Source organism: Neodiprion lecontei, chromosome 5 (genome assembly GCF_021901455.1).
Source record: "Neodiprion lecontei isolate iyNeoLeco1 chromosome 5, iyNeoLeco1.1, whole genome shotgun sequence".
Classification (NCBI taxonomy): domain Eukaryota; kingdom Metazoa; phylum Arthropoda; class Insecta; order Hymenoptera; family Diprionidae; genus Neodiprion; species Neodiprion lecontei.
In genome coordinates this window covers 28897826-28925823 of record NC_060264.1, presented here as the reverse complement: position 1 = coordinate 28925823, position 27998 = coordinate 28897826, and the positions used below count along the sequence as shown (strand labels likewise).

The window sequence follows — 27998 nt, the reverse complement described above, 5'->3', positions numbered from 1 at the left end:
AAATATAACATAGAGATTTGCGCCTAAGGATGCTGATTATTCGTTCATCTGAAAGGTTACTTTCCTTGTGAAGGCCAAAAAGTATTCCTAAAATTAAATCGAGCTGATCTTTTCAAATTGAATGCTGTTGGTAACACGTCGAGTCAATTTTGAGTACCCTATGGGATATATATCGCAGATATATACACAGAGAGTCACGAAGCACCATAAGGGTGAAATTTCAAATTTCAGTGGGGTTGCAACAGCTGTGACATCAAGAAACTGTACCAAATTTCCCGTGTAGGGATCATTATAAATTGCAAGATCATAATAGTCCAAAAAATGCAAACGTATCGAAACGTATTTTTCAGTGATATATTGTGTATATATTTACAGTATATGTCAGTGTGTACAGATATCAGTAATCTTAAGAAAAAAAGCTAAATATTGTTTCTGTGGCTTATTTCACGAACGTAAGTCGACGGGCATGCGGCAGTATCTGCGTGAAAAAAAATGTGTTAGATACTCAACCTTCAGATGCTCGAGAATAAATTTAATTTGTAAATATTCAGTTACGAATCAACATTCTTTTCATTTTCAACGATCTTAAAAGGTTTGATAATTCATAAAACTGATAAAAATTTCAAGTAATTAAGGGTTTATCCTACTGTGAAATTATCAAAATAAAATGATTCATGTTTTCTCTTTAAACGTCAAGAGTAAAATTAACGCTAAGATTTGTAAATTATATTATTTACTAAAAAAAAAATTTGATCATTTTTCTTGAAACTACGTTTATCCAAATGGCGCACACGATATTTCGAGCTGTAATCAATGAAGCAACTTGAAATTCGATACGCATATTCAAAGGAATACTACTTTTCGATTGACGGACTATTTTATCGTTTTCTTTATTTGTTTAATAGTTATTAATGAAAATACATCTTCTTGAGCCGAAACGGTCGAAAAAAAATTCAAGGATTCAGTATTTAATTCCGTTTGTTTTTGTTTACTCGGAAATCAAAAGCAAATGGAACACCAACGAAACACTGGTCAATTCAAAACATGGTCACGTGACATAGGTTTCGTGGGATGTTTGCCAATGACAAAAACAGACCAAAGTTGATCGAAAATTCGAATTTCTTATGTACATACATCACTGAAGTACATCCATCCAGCCTTACCTAGGAAAAGCACAACACATCGCACAACTCACGTAGAAGACAGAAGATGCATGAAACTTTCCTTACCTGTTCGATCTGCAATAATATTTTTCTGCTAGTGTGAAATAACAATTTACGAAAATGAGTACCAGGTATGTAGTTAGTCCAGACGTCTGACCATATTATCAGTCAGTGCTGGAATATTAAGGAACGTAATTTTTGTGTTTTTGTATTGAAAGTGACCTGGTATTTTGCTGAGGTTGTTGAACGGTATTATAGAAAATTGAATTTGATGCTAACCGAAGTTACGGAGTTTAGATTCAGCCACTTTATCGCTATCCTGATGAAATTACTTTATGCTTCATTTGTGCAAACGACTTGAACTATACCCTTATGAGTATTGTTAAATTCAACAATACTTCAGCATTTACCTCATCAGTATTTTTTTTTACGAATTACACAATGTGTAATTGATTATTATAATTGAATTATTATGTTTTACAGTGATCCGAACATCTTCAACATACTTTATTTTCCGGATGAAATTCTTGTGATTATTATTCTTTGCTTAGAGTGCAGAGAACGTGTGGCGTTGGGTTGCACTTGCACGAGATTTGATAATCTTGTATTCGGCGATAGGGAATTGCTGAGGTGAGTCTGTTATGTTGTGTCTTTGTAGAAATTGCTCAGCCACGGTTATACCCTGTTTATTCACAACGAAAACGTGATTTCAGGAAAATTCAATATGTTACTGCATTTGGTGATTGAGGAACAAATTAGGATCAAAATATTTTCATATATTTCTATATTTTCAGAAATTTGGATTTTTCAAAAAATGGACGGCTAACAACCATTCAAGATATCCAGCTATATTTTAACAATGATAACTGCTGTGAATATATACTTAAAGTGAATATAACGAACGTACTTTGCATTCAGCCAGGAGAAATGTTGAACAACACGATTGGCAAAGCAATAAACCTTGTCGATGTTAATGTATATGGAATTAAGTTTAAAGACATTCGGGAGTTGAAGTCTTTTCTGGAATTGCTGATACATATCAAAAGGCTGACTATTGATTGGCCAGATGAGGATGAACGTTATGTCGTTTGCCGTGATCTTTTGCAAGAACCGTTCAAACGGCTTCATTATTTGTCTGCAAGAGTGAGTGCTTACTCCAGGAATTTTCTTCCTATGGTACAATTTTCTGATGAGCTCAAGGAGTTGCGTATGGTGACAAGGATGCCTTATAACCGAACACCAGAGAGCACACCGTTGGTTTTGGAATTAGAGAAACCAAAAAACCTTCAGATCGTTCAAGTTCGTGGGTGGCATACGCTTCAATGGTTCAAAAAACGCATTATTAATATGCTCCCGAATCGATATGTGTGGACAGATTTTCAACTGGTTGATATTACCAGGCAGCCAGGCTTTTATCTTGGTATGTTGTTACGATAGCTATATCTTATTTCTATGGTTATGGAACCAAAATTTTGCCGTTTCATTCCAACCGAAAGTACAGATAACTTTATAGTGGTCTTTAATTAAAAATTAAGATATTGTGTGACTAAAATCATAAGCGCGTGTAAGTCAAAAAAGAGAGTTTTACAACAAAAGGGCGTACATCAATGTGATCACATTATATCAAATCGCGTGAAAGTTAATGGCCTATGCACTCTTTTGATTTAAGTCAAATGCAATCGTAATTAAAGAATGGTTCTCCTCTTTGATTACGGATAAATGCCACAGTTGGAAAACGGCTCATACGCTTTTTTGATTTTAGTTAGGTATGCCATACACTCTTATGGTTTTACGATATATTATTGTACGAAGAGGAGTATACATTGGACAGGGAAATGGAGCATAGTTCTTCTATCATATATTTATGAAATATCGTTGTTGAATCTAAACTTGAGAATAACATGTAATTTTAGAAAGAAGTGTCAAACTTTGTCCGGAATTACTGAGAAGTAATGTGACTGAGACTGTTCCATATCTTAATCATATCTATCCAGTTGGTTGGTTTCTGCTGTCGGAAACATTATTGCTAGAAGTAATGAAAATCCATTATGAAGATGTACCAGATAATTTCTGTTGTTTGCGAAAATGTCAAATACGTCAATTTGCATACATAGATGAAGAGCCATGTCTATTGGAGATTGAAGAGGCAAAGGTAAAATCATATATCGTGAATTTCTCTTGAGATAGGCCCTTCCCAGACAACGTGTTTACCATCTGTGCGAATACGTGCACAACTTTTAGCTGAGCTGAGCATAGAGGACAAATACTTTCAAGGAAAAGTTGTACATGTGTTGGTGTAGGCAGTGACCCTCGCTGACTTTTATAGGACCTGTTTCAAAAGATATTCATGGCATCTGATAATGATCACAATTTTTATATTTAAACAGAAGTAAAAAATTATTTAGAAATTCAATCCAATAGAAATATTTATTCCAATCATGTTTCAGCGGCTGCTAAAGGATTCTAAGTATCAGATATCCTTTTTACACTTCAAGCATAGCATAGAACGGGACTGTGATGTGCATTTACTGGCATCGGCATTCCCAAATCTCACAACACTTGTTTTATCTCATATAGTAAAAGAAAAGGGTAAAATGGGATTCCATAAGTTTTTTGTTATTTTTTCAAAGCAATCACGAAGAGTGTAGTAATTAAATTTATGAATCAGAGTCAATCATGAGAAAAATTTAAGTGCTGAAAATATTTTTCCCAAGTAAGTAAAACTTATTATATTGGGTGATATACAGTAGGTACTCAGAGAAGGAACTACTTGAGAAGCCATCTTATTAAGCGAGGTGGTGCCGCATTTGGAAAATCTAATCAACCTATTACAGTTAAAGAGTCTTCTTTCGAAATTCTAATACGTAACACACCACATGTTAGAGATCTGACGATTTACTCCAAGAACAAGTAAGAAACAATTCATCTTGGATACTTTCAGTGTGTTTGATAAAAATGCTTGAGCAAACTGTGTACAAATAAGATTAAGTTTATAGTCGAGAGCTAAACAAATGAAAATAATTTATTTTCTGTCAGCTGTGACGTTTTCAGCCAGTGGGACTTAGATGCTCTGGTCCTTATTTCACGTTGGAAAAAACTCACGACCTTACGTTTGGGCTGCATACCTGTTCAAAATGGAAAGTTTTTGGTTGAAATTGGAAAATGCTGTCCACACTTGGAGAATGTAGTAATTAATAATCTGGGATTTTCTAATCCCTGTAACTACACAAGAGACTTACTGGAAATGATAACCCATTGTCGTAATTTAAAAGATTTTTCAATGGACCAGTGCGCAATAATTGAAGTCTCTGAACTGCTTACTTGCCTTAGCTTCAACTTACAGCTCGAAAGTGTTCGTGTGCGGAATCATGATGGACGACCGTGTCCTGAGAATTTGATGGAGTCAATGGAACATTTGATTCAAACCTGCACGAAGTTGACTACATTTGCGTTTATCAATCTGTTGATCTCCAAAGTCGATTCTGACAATATGGTTATTGGGTTACGCAGGTAAAAATAATAGAGTCGTTTTGTATTTTTTGTTCTGCAGATTCCATTACTTTGTATCGTTTACATTCTTGATTGCGTTTTAAAAATGTCATATTCTTTCGGAATTTCTCAGAGCTTGAATATATATATTTGTTTCTTGCAGAATAAAAAGCGAATTGAATCGTCGAGGATTTCAATATGAAGTTGGTAATCCAAACTTTTTGGATCTTGAGTCTAAAGGTAACACCAAAGATTTTATTGATGAAGATGAACCACCTGGGTTCTTTCTTCCTAAGTTGGAATTGCGGATTTCTCATGGACCGTGAAGAGTGCCAATGTGGGAATCACTAAATTGTATTCTTTTTTTGTTCTTTACTTTGTATCATTCACGTATTGCTGTGCATACATGCCTGTTATCATATTGTACCTAACGGTTACTCGCCGATATATTCTCCACGTATAAGAAATTGTAAACATTGTAAAAAAAAAAACTACTTTTCTAACTCTTGTAAACAAATGTATATTTCACAATTATTGTTTTTTTTTACATACCTATCACATTTAATACAGTTATTCCAAGTATTCGACACGTAATTTATCGTAAAATTAATTAAGATTTGTTCATTTTTGTCTGCGAAATCGTTCCAATTCCGAACTTCGGGGCTGTCCATTTCAAATTTCGCGTCGTGATACTAGAATTCAAGTCAATTTCGAACATCGCTGCAATCGCTGCCGTAAAGCTGCAGCCATTTTGTTGTCGAAACATGGCCGCCAACAAGCGTATCTCTAAACAAGAGCGATACTATTTTCACAACAATTTAGCGATTTTGTTGAAGGCTGTCGAGGGACAGAGAACGACCGTAGATTTTCGAAATGAAGCCTGTATCACTGGGTTCGTTGATCAAGTCGACGGGTTAGTGTGAAACGAAATATCGAACTCATTCACGAGAGGGTAGAGAGCAACAAGTGTCACCTCATTTTTGATTTATGTTATTGCAGCTACATGAACATTGTGATGAAAGAATGCACCTTCGTTGATCCGAGGGGCGACTCTTTCAACTACGATATCTTTTTCGTACATGCTCGCAATATACGCTACGTCCATATCCCGCCGCAGGTGAGTGTAATGCAAATACTTGAAAACCATCTGCAATTTTTTAACCGCAACGGAAGTCATCAAATACACTTTACACGTGAGGTTTGATAGTTCTGAACGTTGTTATTATTATTAATAGGATTCTTTCAATGCGAATGTTGAGCAAAATCTTCTGATTCAGACTCCCGTGTTAACGACGAGTGCGATTATAGACGATCCATACGTTCTGTAATTTTTAATTTCCCGCTTAGGGCTACGACCAATCGACGCTGCGTGGCGACGTCGTATCGTATCTCGAGTTGTATTATTTATGGTTAATATGTAACGTCGGCACGACTGTTACATGACTGTGTCGCACAGAGCGCGTCGGTGACATTATGTCACTGATACGCGTAGAGGCCAGTGTCAGAGGTGCGTTTATACGCATGTGTGTCGTACATGCACGCAACTCGAGAGAAGGAAAACAAGAGAAAAGATCTTGTCAGCTGTCCAAAGGTGCGAAACGCGTTGACAGCTCGGCGATACCGCGACCCTGCAAAAAACTACCTATTAATAACCTCGCGTTCTCAAGTTCTCGCACTCTGATGTATGCAGCCTTGAGCCACTTTAGGATTCGCGCAATCCGCCGGTCATTTTATTCGCAGCAGTTGAGTTTCACGGATGCTGAATATTCCTTCGTGAAAACCATTCTGCGGCAATGACATCGAGTGCGAAAAACTGCCTCTTTATCGCGAGTGAATTCAACCGAATAATCGAGGTTAACCGCGTCATCGTCAATCCGTGTAGCAGACGATACAGCCAGCTGTCAAATTCATGGAGCAGCTGGAGAGGGGGAAACTCATTGCCGCCGCTTTCGCCGATGAGTTCCCGTCCAACCACGCCACGTAGTTCTGCCCTCGCCGTTCCGGTTGGAATTTTATTCCCTCGCTTGTCAACGCTAATAACAACTGCGCCGACAGCAACAACAACAACAAGAAAAACGAGGATAAATGCAGGCTGTCACCCTCCGATTGCCAACGTAAATGCAAAGAGACTTCATTCAACAAAAGCGTCAAAAATAATGGGAGTCTTCAGATTTTCCGACTACGATTGCGTCGGCTTCGACCTGGACAACACCCTCCTTCGCTACAATGTCACCAATATGGTTACCCTTGAGTACGAGTGCTTGTCAAAATTTCTCGTCGAAAAACGTGGCTACGATCCAAAGTATCTGTACAAACCGCTCGCTCTCCAAGATTACGACTTCATGCAGAAGGGCCTGGTCCTCGACTTTGCCAGGGGAAACGTGCTCCGCTTTTCACCCACTGGAACCATTCTACGCGCAAGTCACGGGACAAAAATACTCTCCGAAGAAGAGCTAGACGCTGTATACCCCGATCGGCGGTGGAATGTCACCGACGCTTTTACCTCCGACCTCCTTGTCACCTGGAATGGCCCGCTGTCGGAACAGATGCGAACGCTTTTGGACTACTTTGACATGCCAGCTTCCCTTGTATTCGCCAAGACCATCGACACAATAGATGAAAATAACGGCGGAAATAGTCCTCCCGGCGAATATACCGTGTGGCCCGACGTCCTTGACGGATTGATCGACATGTTCGATCGAGAAAATTTTGCCAAGGATGACGGAAGATATTTTCCTTCCCTGAAGGGAAACCCGGATAAATATCTTCATAGATCCAGTCCGAAACTTATTTCGTGGCTAAAGGTTTGCCTTCAATTTTCTCTAATTTACTGATAACGAACTGTTTTGAGAAAATTTTTATCTTACGAGTCTCATAAGTCATTTTTGAAATGATAACTACCATAGGATGTAAATAACAACTTGACGGAAAATATGTTTTAACCAAAGACATTATATTGAAATTAGAAAGCTTCTGGAATTCCGTACCATATTTAAAAATGAGTCATAATAGAAAGCCTAGGCACACGAGTGATTCATCGAAATACCAAATTATGATTAACTTTCTTATCACCACTAAGTCCTACTCAAGCGTATAGTTTTTGTCGTGGGTAAAAAATTGATGGTTCCAAATCTTCATCGGATTAATTAGCTTAGGTTTACAGAAATCCAAAATTATTTTTAAGATACTTCTCATCTTGTAGAGTGTCTTGGCTCATTGCATTTGTCCCACTTTATTATTGAAAATTTTTTCCATTTAGGATCTCAAGCAGACCAGAGTGACGTATCTTATTACTGGCTCGAATGCTGACTTTGCCGAATTTACTGCCTCTTATGCTCTGGGAAAGGACTGGAATTCATTATTCGATATTGTAGTCTGTTACGCTAAGAAGCCGGGCTTCTTCACTGGTTCTCGTCCGTTCCTCAAGCTGGATGGTTACTTGGAAGGCGAAATTGCGACCGCATCCGAATTGAAGAGGGGGAGTATATATAGTCAAGGAAACTGGAAGGATCTGAAAGAATTTTTCGTCAGCCTAACGGGAAAGACTTCACCTTCTTGTCTCTACGTCGGAGACAACCTGATACAAGATATCTACACACCGAAATGTCACGCGCTTTGCGATACGGTTGCAGTTGTTGAGGAACAGCTTGCAGAAGGGATGCAGGATCACAGTTTGTCTCATTCTGACGAACAGATTTTAAACTCTAAAGTTTGGGGATCGTACTTTCGCATAGAGAGCAAGAACAAGGTTTCACCTTCGCTCTGGAGTCATGTGATAAATAATTACTCTAAGATATGTGTACCATCGGTTGAATTTATCGCTAATAATTCTCTAGACACTCCAATGAAGAGCTTCGGTCTTGAAGTGGACAGAAAACTAAGCGGGTATTATCCTGGAAAGCCAAAGAGCGTTGTTACGCTTTGATGAGCTTGACGTTATAAGCAATCTGTGACAGCTTATATTTTTACGGAGATTGTGTTGTTTTTTTCTTCTTTTTAAAGCTTTTATTCAATTTACACAAACAATAATAAATATTCGAATTTACACTAAAATATGGCCCGGAAACAATTGTTGCTGGTTAAAAAAAATATCACTGCCAGACTGATGAACAGCATTAAAGAATCAAGATTTTAAAACTGTGACAACTGATGCTCAATGAATTGGAATTATTTGAAATTTTTCTTTTCTAATAAAACAACCTAAAAAACATTAATAATAATAATTATAAAGAAACACTGCGCATAATTTTAACAATAGCTTACATATAAATTATATGAGACCTACAACTTACGTACTAATGTATAGAAATAAATGAATAAAAATAAGTCAGTTTAAGCAAGTTGAAGATCGTGGTTGTGTAATGCAACACTTGTACATAAATAAAATATTTATTTATATAGTGACGAGTATTTGCCTTTGATGCATTGTTGATCGAAACAATAAAAAATTATATTTTCGTTTTAAAAATCTATGCACAACCCTTCCTGATCCTTGTTTCATACAATATAATCAAATTTGGCATGGAAACATTCAGATTAGCACATACACTGCAAATTCTTATTGGACAGATAATTGAAAAGTTATTCGAAATTAATTTTAAAGATACGGATAATCCCTGCTATCGAGGAGCAGCTGAGAAAGCTGCGGGCAAGACCGACAGAAGTGCAAAGCACCAACCGAACATGGAAAGTCAAGAGAGCACAGCAGAAACAACGGGAGGATCTATTAGCTGCGCAAGAAATTTTGCAAAATGATGGTGTACCAAAAGATTCAGGACAAAATTAAATGCCGCAATTGTGACATTAATCGATCAATTTCTAAAGATTACCAATAATAACAATGATAGTTATTTTGCTCCTGCTGGTCGAGATTGCACGACAGATGTACAGCTTGAGATTGGTTTAGGGATTTTATGAGCAGCACAGGGAATAAAGTTTTGATGATTTTATTATAAATGCATGGCAAATACATATTTTTACTAACTGAAGACTTAGATTTCTCTTTTGTTACCTTGTTTTGGATGTGACGAAAATTCTATTATTTGTATAACACACTGAAAACATGTAAAATATTCTACCATTTTAATACAACTTTCAGTATAGTATGAATATAATACAATATAATTCTCAGAATTAAATGCGTATTGTATATTCAAGAGTAAAAAAATCTCAACTAACTTCATAAAAAAACAACATTAAATACTGAAATGGAAATACCTGTCATTAGTTTCTACTATGAGAAGGGTAAACTTAACATGGAAAGAAATAAAACTTTCAAAATATACTGAAATTAACTATCTTGTCATTTTGGACGATTGAGAAAAAAAAAAATATTATAACATCTAATATTGTTACTAGCTATCCCTTTTTCTGCCCGAAAATGTGTAGGGCGATGAAATATACGAAAAATATTTTCAGACTGCATATTATTATATGCGTCTCATGCCGTAGAAATGTAAATAAAAATATTCATGAAATAGTAAACATCGTGTAAAAAAAAAAACCTGGTCTAAAAGTATAAATTTCCAACATATTACGAATATGATACTTTTTCGAAGCACAATCATACGATGAAATTATGTCTACGAATAAACAATATGATAATTTTTTCTTATTTAGAATAATTGATTAAATTTTGTACGACTATATATATGGTATATATCCCATAATTAGGATATTTATTTCCAACTTTCTAGTTAAGGTAAGTGAATTTTGCACAGTGATAGTAGTACTGTGACATATTTGATTTAGGATATCAGTAGTTTTAATGATATTGAAGATTATAATCGTTCTACAGCAATGGCAATACCCATTCCACCACCTATGCACAGAGAGGCAACCCCCTTTTGGCATTCAGAGTATTTCAGCGCGTGTAGCAAAGTAACTAGAATTCGTGCTCCTGCAACAATTCATATAGGTGAGTTAAAGTAGTTGAAAAAAACTGTAACCACTTTTACAAAAATAAGAAAATACAAAATGTTATAATAGCAAAGCATCACATTAGGGTATATAAAATTACATAATTAAACTATTTGCATACCAGAAGCGCCAATCGGATGGCCAAGTGCGATAGCTCCCCCATTCATATTTACTTTTACTCTACTCAGTCCAAGTGTCCTGACACAGGCGAGGGCCTGAGCAGCAAAGGCCTCGTTCACTTCAAACACATCTACGTCTTCTGCAGTCCACTTGGCTTTTTGCAACTGTAAAAAATACAAAACTTCATCACTTACTTGGCAATATTCTGACCTTCTTCCGATCAATAAAATTTGCGAAGCACTTGACAAAAAAGAAAAACTAATGATACTCTTCAATGATCTCAGAAAGCGAACATGAAATACAAACCACCAACTCGATAGCCGAAATAGGTCCACTTCCCATCAGGGTTGGCTCTACTCCAGTTTGGGCAACTGCTACTATTCTGGCCAGTGCCTGGAGTCCTTTGTTCTCAGCTGCTTTTGCTGACATTAAAACTACCGCCGCTGCGCCATCGTTTATTCCACAAGCATTCCCAGGTGTCACCGTACCGTTTTCCTGGGAAGCATGGAAAGTTCGTCAATGAATGAAGGTGCAGTTGAGAAAAAGGAGTTACACGAATAGAAGATTGACTTCGAGAGTTGAATGAGCAATTCTATCTATGATTCGCAACCGTCGTTTGCGTGTTTTGATACCTTGAGGAAAACTGGATTCAATTTTGTAAGATCCTTTGCAGTCAGTCCATCTCTGGGACATTCGTCTTTAGAAACAACAACTGACTCTTTTTTTGTAGGTACTGTAACGGACACAATTTCAGTATCAAAACGTTTACATTGTACCGCAGCCTCCGTTTTCTGATGTGATTTCGCTGCATACTCATCCTGTTCCTGTCTGGTGACTTTATACTTCTTTGCCATATTCTCAGCTGGTGGAAAGATAAACAATTTTTTAGTGTTTACATTACCAAGTGTTTTCACACATACAGAACGTATGTTTATATTTTATAATCAAGCACATCAGAGAATATTATCTGGCAAATCAAGGGTACAGCAGAAAAATTCTTTCCAGCTCTCAAGCAACTTTTCTGATATCTCTTAAAGCACCTGTGACTCCCATGTGAATGTTGCTAAACGCATCAGTCAGCCCGTCGTGTATCATAGTATCTATCATTTCAGTGTTTCCCATTTTCACAGCATTCCTCAAGTTAATTGCGTGTGGAGTTTGACTCATGGATTCCTGTCCGCCTGCTACTACAACTTCATTTTCACCAGCTTTGATGGAGAGATATCCATTTGTCACAGCTCTGAAGATGAAAAAAGATAGAAATGAAAAAAGCACGCAGTATCCAGTAAAATCTTTTTTGCTATTTTTAGCAAACTTTTTGGAGTCACAAAATTTGTAGTTGCTGTTCAAAGGAGAGCAGTGTTACAGATTCTATTTTACTTCTTCATAATCTGTCTATTTGTCACATTACTATTCAAACACTTTTGTTGTGACTGAAATGAACTTCAGGTCAACTGAACTTACTTAAGTCCAGAGCCACACAGCATATTGACTACATATGCGGGCACTGATACAGGCAGGCCTGCCTTTATTGCTGCTTGTCTCGCTGGATTCTGACCCTGTGCTGCTGTTAATGCCTGCAAAAAAAATCGTGTATACATAAGTAAATAAATAAATATAAGCTGAAATTCAAGGGTGTTTCAAGTAATTCCAAACAATGATTAACATTTCATGTCTTTCATAAACCACACTTTTTGCATTTTATAACGTTAAAACTTAGTTTGAAAAGTAAGACACAATGAAAAAAAATGCTACTTACAATCTATTTGTTTTTCATGTGGAAATTTATAGTGATGTTGATTATTAATTATATTATATAATTTATTAGTAGATACATATATACACATATACCTGTCCCATTATTACTTCAGAAACATCATCTGGTTGCAAATTAGCTCTTTTCAAGCTCTCCTTGATTACAATGCTTCCCAAATCCGATGCTTTTAATGTAGACAAAGATCCACCAAACGATCCTTTGAATTTATAAACATATTTATAAGACTAACGAGATAAATGATTAACATATATGGACATTCACATAATCTAATGCCACATTGATGAGTTTTTGATTAATCAAGTGCCTTTTACTTGGCAAGCCTACCTCTATTGCTTGACATACATATTCAAATACTGATGTTGAATTTATTCAATTTTTTTTTTATAAATTACATTATTTTAAATGTAAATTTAAAAAAAAAAATGATAAATCGTCTTCATACATTATTTTAGCTTCGTTAAAAAAAAAGTATGGGAACATCCGGAGCTGAATAGAATGCTAAATGTAACAAATAAAAATTATATATACTTCTTGAGTTTCAAAATTTGCAGCTCGAATTTCTGGAATTAGTTATTTTTTTAAATTTATTATCTCTGCAATTGAACAATATTATATGTCATATAACGAAGTAAATATAATTTGTTTGCATATAAAAACGTATTGTCATTTCCTAGTTTTCGCGCTATGTGCTCACTGTTGCGTTATTTCTCTATCATCGACCCATTGTTATCAGCTCTTACTGGACAGAGTATATGTACATTGTTAAAATTGTACTTATACACGACGAGTAAATTAAGTGAAAAATGGCAGAATATAAGTCATGTTTAAGTCATATAGCAATGGCGCTGACTTGCAGTATATCCTTCAGCCAACGGGGTCGGTGTGACGTGAAGTTGGAAACGCGTTTTGAAACTTAGAAGTCGTATTAGGATGAGTAGGGTATTAATGGGATCTGAAATTAGGTCCAATATAGAAGATGTGACATGGAATTCGTGTGTGCGCATAGCGTTAGCGCGAGATGTTTAATTCACGCGTACAAAAGGATGTAACATCGTTTGGTTAAAAAAAAACCGAAAATTGACATTAAAATTTATTCAAATACTGAATTTATACCCGGCCGTTGATGATTAACCGTGAATTGTAAATTATTACCTATCGGCGTTCTCACTGCTGAGACGATCACAACTTCCCGTTCGCTCATGATGAGGCCTCAGTTCGATTGTATAAACAAAAAATGGAATTTGCGATGCCGGAATCCTCCGTAAAACGCGGTTCAAACTTGCGGACTGAACTGCTACAAACTTTCCGTTCAACGGTCCACCAACGTCGATGGCAGCTTGGGGTAAAGTAAGTGAAAGTAAGTCCGTGGGGTAAAGTATTCTGGAATTCAACAGCCGGCAACAGCAGCCAGCGCTAGGTCGATACTGAAATATAGTAATACTGGAACGCTGGCCAGAAAGAGTGCCGCCGAGAAAGATAGAAGATTGGGAGGATTCTGTCTTTCTCAGATACTCATTATTGATTGGGTACGAAGGAGATAGAGCTGGGATGGCTCCATCTTTCTTTTACCAATGGGAAGTACATCTCTATCTTTGTTCAACCTTTGCGTGGGGATATACGTGGTAGTGGGGATAGACCGGCAACACGCCCTTTCTACGCGGTGCGCATCCAGTATTACTATATTTTAGTACAAGGCGACCAGTGGCAGCGCAAGTTCATAATAATAATAATAATAATAATAATAATAATAATAATAATAATAATAATAATAATAACAACAACAACAACGATGAATTGCCCACGGAAACGGTCCGAACACTTTGTGGTGTGTTTTATCTGCCACATTTTGAAAATGAAAGAACTCAAAGATTCATCTGATTGATCAGTCTTGAAAAATCAGCCAATCAGCAGCTTCATCCAAACCTCTCCTTTCCAAAAGTTGGAATAATAAACGCACAATCCGAGTATCTGATGAAAGAAAATTTCATAATATACTAATATAGTTATGTATATTATAATATCAGAACATTTCTTATGATCGAATCAGTTCACAATTTTCAATCCTTTTGGTGAGAATCTTGACTTGAGTAATGTTTCAACAATATGTAATTCCGAAGTGCTGCCGAAGGGCCCCGGCGGGCATTGACACAGCCCTGGATGACGTCACGTTTCTTGATCTATCAGTTCCGTAACAATACGTGAGGTGGCGCCACAGGCGCTCTACGTATCGCGATCTACGGTCAGACGGGAGTCTATCCAGTCTATCATCCGCCGCCGTGAGTGGCCGCCACTGCGAGAAGTTGGTGTTTGTTTTTACCCATAGTGCATTGTGGTCAGTGACTGGTGCTAAGATGGCCGACAACAAGGAGGAGATTTCGGGGCTCGCAGAAAAACGAGGTATTTATTAAACGTAGAGATAATTGCCGACCTCGGGATGCTCCCCGACGGGCCCGAGAGTGCGGCGGGCGTGTTGTCCGCGCGTTGCACGTTCCGTCCGCGAGTCAAACGCCCGCAATTAAAAGATCTGTGCCTGCTACCAGGGAACGATCGACGGCGAACGGGCCGAGCCGAACCGCGAATCCCGATGATCGCGGTTAATCCTCGCGATGACCCGGCGAATATCGTACTTTTCCCGTCTCCGTGATCGACCCCGGCTCTCCCGTGGTCCGAGACTCCCCGGCGAACCCGGAGCGTGTCGTCGACGACTAACCGGGTTATTGGCAGACCGTCGACGACTCCTGACACCGAAATTCACCTCTATCTGTCTTCGAATTCTATTGACAGATTAGACAATTGTCTTGTTACCTGCACGCAGTTTCACAATCTGGAATCATCTGTGCGTATTCACATGCGTTCGGTTCTGTGGTCAGTGGTAACCCTCCACCAAGCGTAGCGATGCTTTCAGTTTCGTTTCGCGTTTTTCGGTGTACTCGGTTTAATGGCAAGCTAGTGATCCTCATTAGTCATTAGGGTCATGTGACAACAGCCTTGCCGTTGTCGTTGTGATAATCGACTCATACTCACCTGTCAGATGGATTGACTAGAATAGTATCTCGGTAATTATTTCATTGCTGGTTTACTCACAAGTCCGGTTATCCATTGAGTTTCGCTGTATCAGGCGAAGTGACTAGCAAGTCAGTTTTCTTTGCTGCAATTACCCGACACACCCTAAAACTTTATTTCAATTTCAGACTGTGCAATTTGTACATCAAGTTTTCAATTAGACCAGTTTTCTAAGAGATCTGCACCAATTTAAGAAAAAATTTACTCACGTTCGCACCTTGACTAACTGTGACAGTCTGGTTTGTTGACAAATATTTCTTATTTACCTTTTGTACCTTTTTCCTTCGACTGATATGAATAATTCAAAAGTGCTAGTTCTTTTGACAAATTGCTGCTCTAAACATTTTGTTTACCATTCAAAAGTGAAACTGTAAAAAATGGCTGTATCCAATTTTGTTTTACAACAGTAGAAGAATTTTCAGATGACCTTGGTATATGCGGGGAATATTTTATAAACTCATATGACAAAAAATTAGTGGAATGGTAATGATATCTAAGCAGCGAAGGTCACCTTGTTAGCATCATTACTAATGTTTGTCGTCTTTTATGAAACAGGGTCCAAAGAAAGTAAATTTTTATTGACCATAGAAAAATATTACACAGGCTCCCAGCAAATGAAAGTGGTAAAAATTCTTCCTCATACGAACCAAAGTACGGTTGATTTTATCAGGTGGTTTGTGTAATTCATTGATGTTGCTACGAAGAGTTACCTTTTTACCAGCATTGTAATATCGAACCAGAACTAGCTTCGAAATAAAGAACTTGAAGAATCTGTTGAAAGTATTTAATAATCACTTAAACATCTGGATTCATGCAGCGTCACCTCTCATAGCTAAATATTCTTATAGTATAACCAGTTATCGTAGAATTTCGTAAGCTATAGCTTAGATTTAGATTATTTTAGGCTTTACCTAGTCGGATCCGACAAATTAGTACAGAGGTTGTGATTCATATAAACAAAGAACGACTGGTTGCTAATTTTGCTTCTGAAAAATGTTGTATAGTTGTTGGTTTGATTGAGTAATTTTTTTATTTTTTTCTATTCACAGTTGGAGCATTGAAAAATTTCTGTGATGATCAGGTGGGAATTTTTTTTCCGCTCAATTAGAGATTGCCGATCTAAATCCTAAGCAGAGGTTGACCCGATTCCTTATGACAACTGCTCTTACCTTGACTGTGTCTAACTATCAGAAGCAGCGGGTAATGGATACTGACAGCGATGCGATTTTACATCAAAAGACAGGTCAAATGCAGTATAGCATAGTTGAGTCATCAAGATATTTTCTCGAGATATCTTCAACCTCTATGATTACTCTCTTTGAATTTGTATGCATCTCAAAAGTGACTTGAGTTTATTTTTCAATGACGTTACTTCATCATATCTATAGTAGTATAATTAGTTTAAAATTGATTATCGTAGGGTATAAGAAAGCACGTCGCTTGCCACCAATATCTGAAATGTATCGGTTTGCTGGAATTCTCAAATTCTAACGCTAAATACTTCAATCTATATCACCTTACAAATAATGAATCTAGATTATTGCTAAGATTTTAAGGTGTGCAGTAAAGAATTATTAACTCGCTAAAATGGGATTTTTTATGTATTCACTACACAGAGTCTTGAGATTGTAACGTTGCTATGAGCTCTTAATTATTATTGGTTAGTCGTGCAATAGCAAAAATTTTTGTTACCACTTTTTGAAAATTGAAAACATCTTTTTCATTCTTGCGATATAAGTGTGGAAATAACTCACTTACTAACTTACCATTCTACATTTGATAGTTACCGTTCGGTTTTTTTTTTTTATAACAGCTTCTACAAAGTGAATTAATTATTGACGCTACGTTGTCATTTTGCGTTGAGATGACAATGTATGAAGTATTTATTACATGACTGCAGTCGCAGATGATTCAAATCAAATCTTCGACACAGAATTCGGTGTAAGTCAACGTCTAGGATAGGTAATTGAATTTTTTTCGGGCTATTTACTTGAAAATTAGACACATTCTTGACGTCGGTCGACGTGTAAAGTACGTCGGTTAAATCGAGCGAAAGTGGTTAGATAGGTCAATTACGATCGTATCTTCAAGAAGTAATTACATCGCTACTGTGTGTTGTGATCGATTTTTTTCTTTATAAAAATAGGCACAGCTCGGATGATGCAGTAATGAACTATTAATTACTCGAGAAGTAAGAAATGTCCATATGGTTCTTCATCGTATCGTTTACCAAAAAACCGCATTCGTAGTCTCACAAAGAGTTTCGAAAATGCTCTGGATCGGTCTCTTCAAAGCACGTGGCTCCGATTCTGGGTGGTCTGGCTATAAATTGAACATCTTTTAACAGTGTTATTCTATATATGTTTTCAAGCAATAGGTTTTCTCTCGACAGTCTAAACTCGGAATGAATTAGCTTGTGATCCGGACGATCACTTCTTTGTCTCTTAATTACAGTATAATATCAATATTATTATTATTATTATCATTATCATTATCATTATCATTATCATTGTTCCAAACTCAACGGCGAAGATTACAAATAACACAGAAGTGGATGTGTGTTTTGTGATCGTGATCAGGTATAGCTAGCTTGAAATTTATGCGTCCAAAGATATTCGTGACGGTTCCTCTTCTTTTATACCAGGAGCTCGTCTCATCGTTGGTAAAAATAAAGATTGTTCAGAGAAAGAAGAAGGAGAAGAAAATGAATGAACGACGTCAAAAACCTTTCCGCTCAAGCTCTGGCAAACGTTTTGAAATAAAATGAAACGCATTTGTCGATGACGAGAAGCACTCGAGAACGGTTCTCCGTTGTCCGTCAAACGAACGAACGTTGACGAATCGGAACGCCTTGCCCGTCATCCTCGATGGTCCGATAAAGAGAGAGGACAGCAAAAGGCACGCGCGGTATCCTCGTCGCATCCCCGACGTCGGGCGTCGCGACGCTTCTAAAACGTCTGTGCACCCCGTCATTCCTTCCTCGCCGACATGGCATCGCCACTTTATCTGGGGTGGGGTGTGATTCAAGCCAGGCACCCAGACGACGATGCTGGCTGCTTCGGTTTACCAGCTATGCGCGACCCACTCCAAGAACGTCCGTCGTAGACGGCAGAGCACATTGACGTCCCGGTCATTCCGTCTGCGACGAACCGTGATAGAGAGAGAGAGAGAGAGAGAGGCACACGGGAGCAAACCAAAGTTGTTTTAACGATCTGCGCGAACAAGTGAAATTCTGATACCATCGCACGTGCTTTGCAAGTCCCTTGAGGCGACGATCCTTCTTTTTTGTAAATCAGTAATTTGAGTTGAATTATATTTTGGATCGAAATGGTACTTGACATGGTGTTTTTTAACGACTCATCATCATCTTCGTTGCGGAGGTTCAACGCTGAGTTGCTGTGAACACCCTTGAAGTGTACCTCACAAGTTTTGTTTGTGACTTTTGAAATCGTCAGTGTGTGTATGCGTGTAAAGTATCGTTCAAATATTAAACTTGTGATACCCTATCCATCCGTTGACTGCATCAATCGAGCTTGGTGTTTGAGAGAAATGATTCGTAGAATGAATGTCATTGGAATAATAATACATCATTTTCAAATGAACTTATAACTCCGTTGGAACCGTTGCGTCACTGTTCATTCATCGGTCAAGTTGCTGATAATAGAAAACGCTTCATCGGGGCTGAGCTCGGAATTTATCCTTATAAAGTGTTACCCTGTTGCACACTTTTGTGGTGATCGTGGTTTGGTGCTACGGACAATTTAACATTCGCGTTTTGTCTTCTTCTTTATTCAATTCAAATTCCGCGTGGTTGGGAACAAAGTTGACAGACAAATTTATCGACGAATATACATATATATTTGTATACACATATAGTTCCTTTTTTATCCTATTCGCGATTGCGCACTGCAATCACAAAGGTTGTGTTAGACTGTGACAGGGTGATCACTTATCATTGGGAAGTGCCGTTGTTCGCGTTGGATCAGAAAGAGGAACTTCAGGACGAGGTTGGAATGGTCTTAGCGATGCACTCGGAGTACAGCCACCCTGATTTAGGTACGTCCTCTGCGAATTTTCTCCCTCGATGGTATCAGTCAGCCTGCACCCTCAGAGTCGTTGAACAGGGAATCATGATTTTAAATTGCGGTTAAACTTTGTTTACTCAGATGGAATCGATTCGCGAACTTTTTGATTAATATTATTATTCCTAAACGTATTGATCCGATGAAAAAAATTCCCCCCGTCTGCGTGGGATGAAGATATTTAATCTAACGAAATGTGAAATAAGCAATCATACGTTAACGTTATCACGTGGTTCGGTGTTAAATTGGGGAAAAGTAACAGGTGAAACGCATTATTGGAAAGTATTCATTACCGGGAGATAGTTGGAACGTGTTCAAAAATTTCGAGAATATCTACACCTTTACGTACGCCCACGCAAATTGTCTATATACACATACATATGTATGTATATCGTTTATTTTTCTCCAAATACTTGCTTGTGTTATCATCCACTGCGTGGGTAGGATATTATATGCGATGTGGAATTGGAGCTAAAATTTGATCGTCATCCTCGTTAACGTTCATTGAGGAATAGGAGCGAGCGTGCTGGCTCGCAGGCAGACGATTCTGCCTACGTGTTACTGACAGTGCAGAGAGAAGTTTGTGTGGTTGTACTTTTTTTAATTGTGTGTTTTTTTCTCTCTCTCTCTCTCTCTCTCGTTTCTGCTTTTTACCCCTGACATATCAGCCAGCTGAGCTCGTGTTCGTCACCTTATATGGTGCAGTTTTAGCCTCAAGTATACATGATGTGGACTCATTACTCACTCCTTAATTCGCATTTGCTGCTGTGGGTTACTCGGGTCATGCACGTGTCACATATTTGATGTTCGAATAAAAGAAAACACACACGTATGTCGATGATGATGAATCAATTATTCTCATCCTCGCTGCTGCTGCTGCTGCGCAACAAAGTTCATCATTACGGCGCGCCTTTTTATTGGATCAAAAATAACTGGGATGTCTATAACGAGGTGTCTCAATATAATACATTGTTCCACGTGAGGTGGATTTAAGAGTTTGGCGAGAATTTAACGCACTTTGAGTTATTATTGCAGAGAATGAATCTCGCTGCTCTCTAAATTTCCTTTGAGTGAAAACTGCGCGATTTGCATGACGTAGTCAATATTCACCCTTTAAGAGTGAACTTTTTCACTCCAAATGCTCGGAGTGAAAATTTCAGTTGATTTGGAGTTGCGCAGTTTTCACTCGATTAGAGTGAATTCTCACTCCGAGACGTTAAAAGAGTGCTTCTATAAATGTATTCAATTCAATTAAAACATATCGCATGGACGAGGTTGAAGTTAGTAAAGTTAAAGCAACGAAACGTGAATCACAAAAAAGTTAATTATTGCGCAATTTTAGAACAATTTTCGAGCAGTTGACTTTTCAAGTTATCAGGGATGTTTTGTTTATTATGGTTTATCCAATTTTCGGACGATCATAAAGTTGCGAACATGCATTGTTCGCAATAACGTTACTACTAAGTTCAACCTCATTCTCAAGGACCGTTACGCAAGTGGAAATTGACCGCATTTCGATAATCGCAAATCGCATTCCGTGACTTGAGACCGTATTTCTTGAACACGATTAGACCCAGTTCATCTATCTAAAAGGTCAATTTGACGAAGTTTTAATGCATCTAAGTAGCTGCATCGAGTTCTTATCATCGTCGAATGCCACACTAATTGATGATGAGCGAATACAGGAAACTCTTCTATAACGTTGCGCGCAGCACTTGACCCAGTTGTTTGAAAGTTGCAGCATGCAGCAGTTGTACCTTGAGATGGTTGCTGTTGACGGGTCAGTTACGTTATCATATTCAACCATACTCTCTGACTTGACCATTCCGAATAAACCCACTTAGTTATTCAGACTTTTCCGAAGTTTGTATAACCGTAGAGGCATCTAAACGTGACCAACCTCGTCTGCACGAATCACCTTGATTCTCATCCTGTTTCCCTATTGTGAAATGCGGTCATCACATAATTACCTAGTCAGTCACCATGGCGTATACATAATTCCTAATGAATGGATACGCCGCGGCTATCATGACTTGTTACCGACTTTCGTCCATCCAGCTTATCGTTTGCCTCGTAATGTTGTTCGAAGTATTTACTCCGAATTCATATCCTAAAACTCCCAGACTCGCGCTGCCAGAAAGGTGGATGGATATCGATCTTTTAGTCGGCGGCTGCTGGCTTTGGGTTGTGCTTGGTAGTGTAGGTATGTAGAAAGGTTGATAAATGATAATGTCGTACCCGTTGAGTCAGGTAGATTAGATATCACCGCACACTTGCAACGCGCACCGACTGTATTAGAAATCCCAACATTCAAAACACTTGACGATCAGCAATTTCGTTATGTAAGAAAGGCGGATCTGCTCTCTAAGTGTCTCATGCTCGCTTAAAGCCGACAAGTATTTTCTAGTACACATATTTCCCACTCTGCTGTTCGTGCACCTGGAGCATGAACGCTTATCATACATATATGACTGGCATGTATACCTAATGTGCAACTTTATTATTACTTGAGCGCAAATTGCGATTTTTCTTGGTTGTAACGGGCATACTTCAAGCGAAACTTTTTTAATGCCGGATCCTTTTACGTCTTTTTAGTCCGTATTAAAATCGTAAAACAAAATCGTTAAATTCTTCTCATCGTCAATAGAATAGATTCTTAGCTATATAGTATAGTTACATCATCCATGGACAGTTGAGAGAGAGGTCGTTATACTTTGTACCTAGTAGCAATGTTGATCACACTTCACCGAAGTAAACATTGTTGAAACAAACTTGGGTTTTTTTCCCCAGTACCGAATGTTGGAAGAACATATTTTCGCTTAAGCTTGGAATTTCACACACACACATACACAATATGTACATATTTATCCACGTTATCGTCGGTTTCTATATTTGACCAGATTGGGAGTGTTTCAAAACCGACTTCCATGGTATTGGTGTTGAAAGTTTTATCCGTGCGCTACAGGCGAAGTTATTGAACGAAGTCTTCGGGGGTCTGATACGAAAAGCGAAACACACTTGTGGTGTCCTTTCGATATTGTTTCGATTTTACAAGTGTTTAAGAAAATTGGCCCAACTACAGCAACAACAAATCAGTTTTCACTGACGAGTGGTTTCTTTCTCTACTTTCTACTCTATTCCATTGCGTGGTTAGGTATTTGGAATCTTGATCTCGAGGTTTTGCTCGGATCTGGTTTCGCGCAGAATTGGCTAGCTGCCATTACTCGTTAGGGGGAGGAAGTGTTTCGTGAGGCAAAATCGCGTTCCTCGCGTTCTTGGGTCCGCGAATCACGACGGTTGTGTTCTAAATCTGCATCATATTCTAGAAACTGGAAGGCACCCTTGTCGAGTACCTACATAACGCCGTTTTTCAAGCTTACAGTCTTAGCCCGAATTCTTCGCTTCTCGGCGGCTGCAGTTTCCTCTTACTGCATACCGAAGACTATAATAAGTACCGTATGGTTCGACGTGACAAGATAATATGAGCAAGCGAGATGAGAAGACGATGCTTCGGGCAACTAGTCGGTCATTCAGTCAGACGGACTCATGGTCGGTCGAGGGGTTCTCGGAGCGCATCGCAAAGCCGTTAATTATCTTAGCTCGATTTAATGAACTAAGTGGCCAATTACCGGATTAATTGCAACCTTCTTACAGCTTTGGATTAATTTAAAGCAATCACCGTTCTTTCGTTTAACGGATTGCTAGACTTAATCACCAACAGCGGCAACAGCGGAAACAAGCAGCATCGCCTCATCCTCGAAGAATCGGGATCGCTTTTCTTCGTATCCATGCATTTATACATCCCATCACAATTTCCGTATAGAGATTAAGATACCGTTAGCCTTTCAAAATGCTTCTGGTTTCGAAAACTGTGACCAATAATCAATCCGTCTTTCGATTATAATCATCATCAGGATACCCAGTAGTCCGTAAGGAGATTACAGTAATCCTCATTCGCTATGATTTGGAAGCTTTATAAGATTCCATGTCCGTTTTTAAGCCGATGATGCGTTTATTTCTTTATAATAAAAACCACGATCTCGGAATTTTTGGGGCAGTTTGAGGAAAAACTTTGATTTTATTCACACCGCAAGAGTAGAGCCTTGTTATGACTTTATCCCGTGACATCCTCGTCCCAGGGACGAAATTCACCAGCGGAATGCATTACGGTATAGTTTTGTGTAATGCTGCGTTTCGGCAATTTCCGGTTAGGTTAGTCACAGTGTAAACAATAGAATGAGAATGAGAATGTGGCGGTGGTGTTGTTGTGTAGGTAGTCTGTGTGAGTTGTTGGAAAAAACCGGCTTCAGGGAGTGCTATTATTATACAGTCGCTATATGTTACACGTTAAGTACTTTTCGGCGGCTAAAGTACCCTGCAAAAGACATTTTAATACCTGATTATTATATGCTTGAACGAAATTACACGATGTACAAGGATTTGTACACGATAAAGAAAGAATCCTGCGGAGAACAATAGAGAAAGAGAGACAGAGAGTGATTAGAGAGTGTGGGTAATTTGTTCGTCGTTATTTCTGCAGAGTAAAACATCGATTATTATACTTCTAGAGTATTGTAAGTTGTGGGCCTTCGAAAAACGCGCAGGGATCGATAACATACCTACCTCGGTGTGTATAGTCTGTGTATAATATATATTCTATGGTTATTTCGGTAGCTGGAAAACACCTGTGCAGTTTATAGACCTTCTCCTCATCACCGACGTTATCTATGTTTGTTTCTCATATCTAATACAGATATCAGTTAGAGGATGTTCATGGTTGTCATGAAAATGAATGGACTCCTTGGTATTGTCGTGGAATTTGGTACTGTGAATACTTGGCGTGAAATTGACCTCAATGAAAATTGATGTGTACATATGAATGAATTTTTTACCGTCAAGGCTGGAATTCACTTAAAAATTCGACGGCTTATTGGATTTCTTTGAAACTATTCTGTGTGAAACTTGGACCATGACAAAACTATATGTTTCATGGAACTAGGAATCGTAGGAACTTTATTAAAACAAAAGATCACGCATCGAAGTATGAACTGTGACGAATTGTTTTCATTCTATCATTTCTCTAGAATATATATGTCAAGGCGGATAATTCCTTGCCAAAATTTCTTTCCAAACCTTTACCGTCAACTCCGATGTACGTATTATGTCACATATCGGCTATACCAGAACTGTCCAAATTATACTCTGATGAGGGGGGACAAACTAGAGCAGCAGGAGAGGATTTTCGGTGTCATTTGATCCGTGTTTTTCTCCCTATTATAACACCCGGATTTAACGATCGTGTGTGTACCTACATATATACATGTAGTAATATGCGCAGGTGAATTTTGTATCCACATGCCGTTAAAGCAGCAGTAAGCAAACGATTCTTTGCTGATGTAAGGTTTCGTCTGCTTGGAATCTAGTGGAGGTGGTGGTCGAGACGCGGGGCCACGTGGCGAATGGGGAAAATCAATTTCTCGTAAAACCTACACAGAGTCTCTGTGTGTGTATTGGTATTTGTCTCTATGCATACGTACGCCCACTTTCACGTCGCTTTGCGATGGGTGCTGTAAAAGGCTCGCGCGTGCGCGCCAGCTTGGTTCTGAACAGCTGATCGCGGACGAGTGACAACGACGGTGACTACAGACGTTCTAAACCACGTGGTGGGCAACCAGAAATTATACGCTCTAGCCGATTACGTTGCAGTGCTATGAGGAGGAGATCGGAATTTCTAATATACAGATGGAGACACTCCATCGCCTCATGATTAAACGTTCATCATCCTTTTACAAATTACAACGTGCACTAGAGATTTCCTCGTTTGAAGGTGTTGGGCGCAGTGTAAAGCACTCTGGTTTTTCTCCACCTCATTTGAACACTTCTTCTTTTATTCTTATGGGTATAGAGGAGGTCACTACGGCAAGGGATTAGGATCAGTAGTTGTTGGTGAGGCTCGAAATGGTTTGGAATGGTAAGAAACGTCGTTTTTGTAACCTGTAATTGTGAACAGGATTGATATTGTACTTGTCTTCTTCTTCTTTCTTTCAATACTCATCGACATTCGTTCGGAAATATAGTCGTGATCAAGTGAACAATGATTACCTTCCTTTCCAAACTCTGGCTTTAAACTGTAGGAAAGTGTAGAAGTGGTAGAGAGGCATCGATGAAACCTTGGGGGGAAATGAATTTCGTGAGGAATCGAATATGTAGCGAAGGTGGAGGCAATGGCGAGTTTGCCTCTTCGTGAACTGAGCACAGGAATACAGGGGACACGCCCAACGGAGTGTATAGTGTATTGCGTGGTGGTTCATTACCATAAGAAAGACACCGCACCGCGTTTTCGCAACGGTTATGCGAATTCTCATTATGTTAATAACTCGTCGTCGTCGTCAGGAGTTCTGCATGCGGCTACATTCCTCGAGGCTCATGTTCTCGGCGTGATCGATCACTGATTTTCAGGTTACCGATTTTGCAAAAATAAAATCAAAGGCCGTGGGTACGTGTTGCTTCGACGAAGAATTGATGTTCCACACTTGTATTCATCTTTTTGACTGCATGTAACACTTCGTTCGTCCATGACAATCGATGAATAGTCAGAACTACGATAACTGTTGTACTGGAGGTGAAGACGAGATATGACATTTTGCAGTCTTGGTCTTGGTCTTGGTAGATGATTCCTTGGCCTTCGATTATTCGGGTATTACTCTATATAAATTTTGAATCTTCGAAACGATGCAACAGTTGTTTCTGGAAAAATCCTCATTGTAGTGGACGAGGAAAAAAAACTTTATATATTTATTTAAAATAAAAAGTATTTTGATTGCAAAGCATTTTCAACCTTGAGATGTTTATAAAATTTCAGGACATTGAAATGACTGACTTTATTCGTTAGTTTTCCTTTCAATATTAACTAATTTTGGCAAGACTCTTGTCGAGACTACTTCGGGCTAATCTTGGTATCTTTTTGAATTTTTCTATTATGATCTTGTCTTTGTCAAACAGCGAAAATCAAGGCAAGATCAAGACGACACCAAGTCCGTTAGCTTTCTCTTGTGTCCAGCACTAGATAATTGTTCTATCAAATGTTGATCCTTTCGTAAAACATCCACGTTCATTAATAAAAATTTGGATCTAGGTCTAGGTCGGGGTGTGCGAGTCTGTCGAAGAGCGTGCCTACCTTGATGCATGGCACGTGTGTATTCGAATGGGGATAAGTATAATGGATGGGGGTCGTACGGGTGTCTAAAATAGTATAAGGTCAAGAAGCTACGCGACGTCTAAGTCGACGTTGGCAATGAAGGTGGCGCCTCCGCGTTGCGTCGACGTATTTAATTTTTTCCTTCAAATTCTAATTTAGATTGTTCATTTTTCTCGGTTCACTTTCATTCCGTCATTGCCGTCGATGTGGCCGCAGAGCGTCAGCTAGACGACTGACGAGGCGACGTTACTTCGTGAAAGAGAGAAAAGAATCTATGTTTAGAAACCCGCAATCCAGGGGAGAGTCCGTACCGTGTTGGGATCATCGTTCCTCGCGTGCTGCGGATCCTCTTGGCCAGAACGCGTGTTCTTCTGCAACGATCGACCGTGTAATCCGCGAAAAAAAACCTATCTTATTTAGTTGGTTTACTTTTTATTTGCTCGCTTCGCGAATGTACAGCCCACCCATGGTTTTGATGTTTCGGGTCCATTTTCATTTCCAACAATTATCCGTAAGTATAGGGTGCTTGTGAGAGAGGGTTCTGCACGCTTTATCAAACTCATTTCCGTTTATTCATCAACAGCCGTTGGTTACATAGCTGTAAGTATAAGGCAAACAACAATCTACCATTATTTTTTTCTCTTTTCATTTGGACACAATAAATTCCATACTTGTACTGTTCCGGGTTCGTATTACAGTCTGAGTTCACAGTAGTTCTGGTCTCTGATTCTTCATAAAAATAAGACACCGTTATTGTATCGATGGTAAAAATCTTGATTCTATTATACCTCAATTTCGAATCTGCAATTGTAAAAAAATAAGAAATTTTGCGAGAGAATATATCCCTTAACCTTAATCTTTATTCGCAATTAGATAAAAGTACCAACTATCATAAATTGGTAATGGTCATTTGGGTTTAGTAGTCTCGTTTCATTTTCTCAACAACTGTGATAAACGCTACCGTTTACTTTATGATACACAATTATCATCAAGTGTACCGCCAACCAATTCCTCACTAATTACCGACGATGTATCATTTCGTCGTCGTCTGCACAGGGTGTCGAATGCCGCACCTCGAAGAGACACGAAGAGTCGTAAAAGTCACCGAGTCCTCAAGTATACCTCCTCCTTTTGTTACCACCCCATGAACTCGTAGGGTGTAGGACTTCTTTTCTGTGTATCTACGA

At 38.6% G+C, this 27998-nt stretch overlaps 5 protein-coding genes across 8 annotated transcripts in view; 4 read left to right on the top strand and 1 right to left on the bottom strand.

Annotated features, from left to right (window-relative positions):
* The first annotated feature begins 1115 nt into the window (after nucleotides 1-1115).
* LOC107218206 lies at nucleotides 1116-5183 on the top strand. The gene is made up of 8 exons (XM_015656006.2): nucleotides 1116-1294; nucleotides 1647-1793; nucleotides 1958-2583; nucleotides 3077-3315; nucleotides 3611-3752; nucleotides 3911-4073; nucleotides 4200-4673; nucleotides 4816-5183. Exons 1-8 carry the CDS (start codon nucleotides 1284-1286, stop codon nucleotides 4976-4978), a joined length of 1965 nt encoding a protein of 654 aa, XP_015511492.1. The 5' UTR covers nucleotides 1116-1283; the 3' UTR covers nucleotides 4979-5183.
* Nucleotides 5184-5416: 233 nt separating this feature from the next.
* On the top strand, nucleotides 5417-10139 carry LOC107218199 (U7 snRNA-associated Sm-like protein LSm10). The gene is made up of 3 exons (XM_015655995.2): nucleotides 5417-5565; nucleotides 5652-5769; nucleotides 9256-10139. The coding sequence occupies exons 1-3, from the start codon at nucleotides 5417-5419 to the stop codon at nucleotides 9436-9438; spliced, it is 450 nt and encodes a 149-aa protein (XP_015511481.1). The 3' UTR covers nucleotides 9439-10139.
* On the top strand, nucleotides 6068-9056 carry LOC107218198 (5'-nucleotidase domain-containing protein 1). The gene is made up of 2 exons (XM_015655994.2): nucleotides 6068-7456; nucleotides 7912-9056. The coding sequence occupies exons 1-2, from the start codon at nucleotides 6446-6448 to the stop codon at nucleotides 8575-8577; spliced, it is 1677 nt and encodes a 558-aa protein (XP_015511480.2). The 5' UTR covers nucleotides 6068-6445; the 3' UTR covers nucleotides 8578-9056.
* On the bottom strand, nucleotides 9583-13895 carry LOC107218204 (acetyl-CoA acetyltransferase, cytosolic). The gene is made up of 8 exons (XM_015656002.2): nucleotides 13621-13895; nucleotides 12543-12664; nucleotides 12156-12268; nucleotides 11732-11931; nucleotides 11324-11553; nucleotides 10998-11186; nucleotides 10693-10855; nucleotides 9583-10551 (listed from the first exon to the last, which is right to left on the bottom strand). Exons 1-8 carry the CDS (start codon nucleotides 13667-13669, stop codon nucleotides 10433-10435), a joined length of 1185 nt encoding a protein of 394 aa, XP_015511488.1. The 5' UTR covers nucleotides 13670-13895; the 3' UTR covers nucleotides 9583-10432.
* Nucleotides 13896-14722: 827 nt separating this feature from the next.
* LOC107218191 (ensconsin) overlaps nucleotides 14723-27998 on the top strand; it is a 77898-nt gene continuing 64622 nt past the window's right edge. Inside the window, exon 1 of one of the 4 annotated variants that reach the window (XM_015655986.2) lies at nucleotides 14723-14865. In XM_015655986.2, coding sequence (XP_015511472.1) covers nucleotides 14820-14865 — 46 coding nt within the window. In that variant the 5' untranslated portion in view covers nucleotides 14723-14819. Of the gene's footprint in view, nucleotides 14866-18709; nucleotides 19588-27998 lie in introns of those variants that run through there. The other 3 variants (XM_046740108.1, XM_046740107.1, XM_046740109.1) reach the window with 3 other exon arrangements.

What these genes read in the sequence shown, in the direction of transcription:
- LOC107218206 (XM_015656006.2), top strand. An exon ending in GGCGATAGGGAATTGCTGAG is followed by an intron (nt 1,794 to 1,957) that starts GTGAGTCTGTTA and finishes CTATATTTTCAG; the next exon opens with AAATTTGGATTTTTCAAAAA. An exon ending in ACGATTTACTCCAAGAACAA is followed by an intron (nt 4,074 to 4,199) that starts GTAAGAAACAAT and finishes ATTTTCTGTCAG; the next exon opens with CTGTGACGTTTTCAGCCAGT.
- LOC107218199 (XM_015655995.2), top strand. Translation starts at nt 5,417, where the DNA reads ATGGCCGCCAACAAGCGTATCTCTAAACAAGAGCGATACTATTTTCAC. An exon ending in TTCGTTGATCAAGTCGACGG is followed by an intron (nt 5,566 to 5,651) that starts GTTAGTGTGAAA and finishes ATGTTATTGCAG; the next exon opens with CTACATGAACATTGTGATGA. An exon ending in ACGTCCATATCCCGCCGCAG is followed by an intron (nt 5,770 to 9,255) that starts GTGAGTGTAATG and finishes TTAATTTTAAAG; the next exon opens with ATACGGATAATCCCTGCTAT.
- LOC107218198 (XM_015655994.2), top strand. Translation starts at nt 6,446, where the DNA reads ATGACATCGAGTGCGAAAAACTGCCTCTTTATCGCGAGTGAATTCAAC. An exon ending in AACTTATTTCGTGGCTAAAG is followed by an intron (nt 7,457 to 7,911) that starts GTTTGCCTTCAA and finishes TTTTCCATTTAG; the next exon opens with GATCTCAAGCAGACCAGAGT.
- LOC107218204 (XM_015656002.2), bottom strand. Translation starts at nt 13,669, where the DNA reads ATGAGCGAACGGGAAGTTGTGATCGTCTCAGCAGTGAGAACGCCGATA. An exon ending in CTGTGTGGCTCTGGACTTAA is followed by an intron (nt 11,932 to 12,155) that starts GTAAGTTCAGTT and finishes TTTCATCTTCAG; the next exon opens with AGCTGTGACAAATGGATATC. An exon ending in TTTCGGCTATCGAGTTGGTG is followed by an intron (nt 10,856 to 10,997) that starts GTTTGTATTTCA and finishes TATTTTTTACAG; the next exon opens with TTGCAAAAAGCCAAGTGGAC.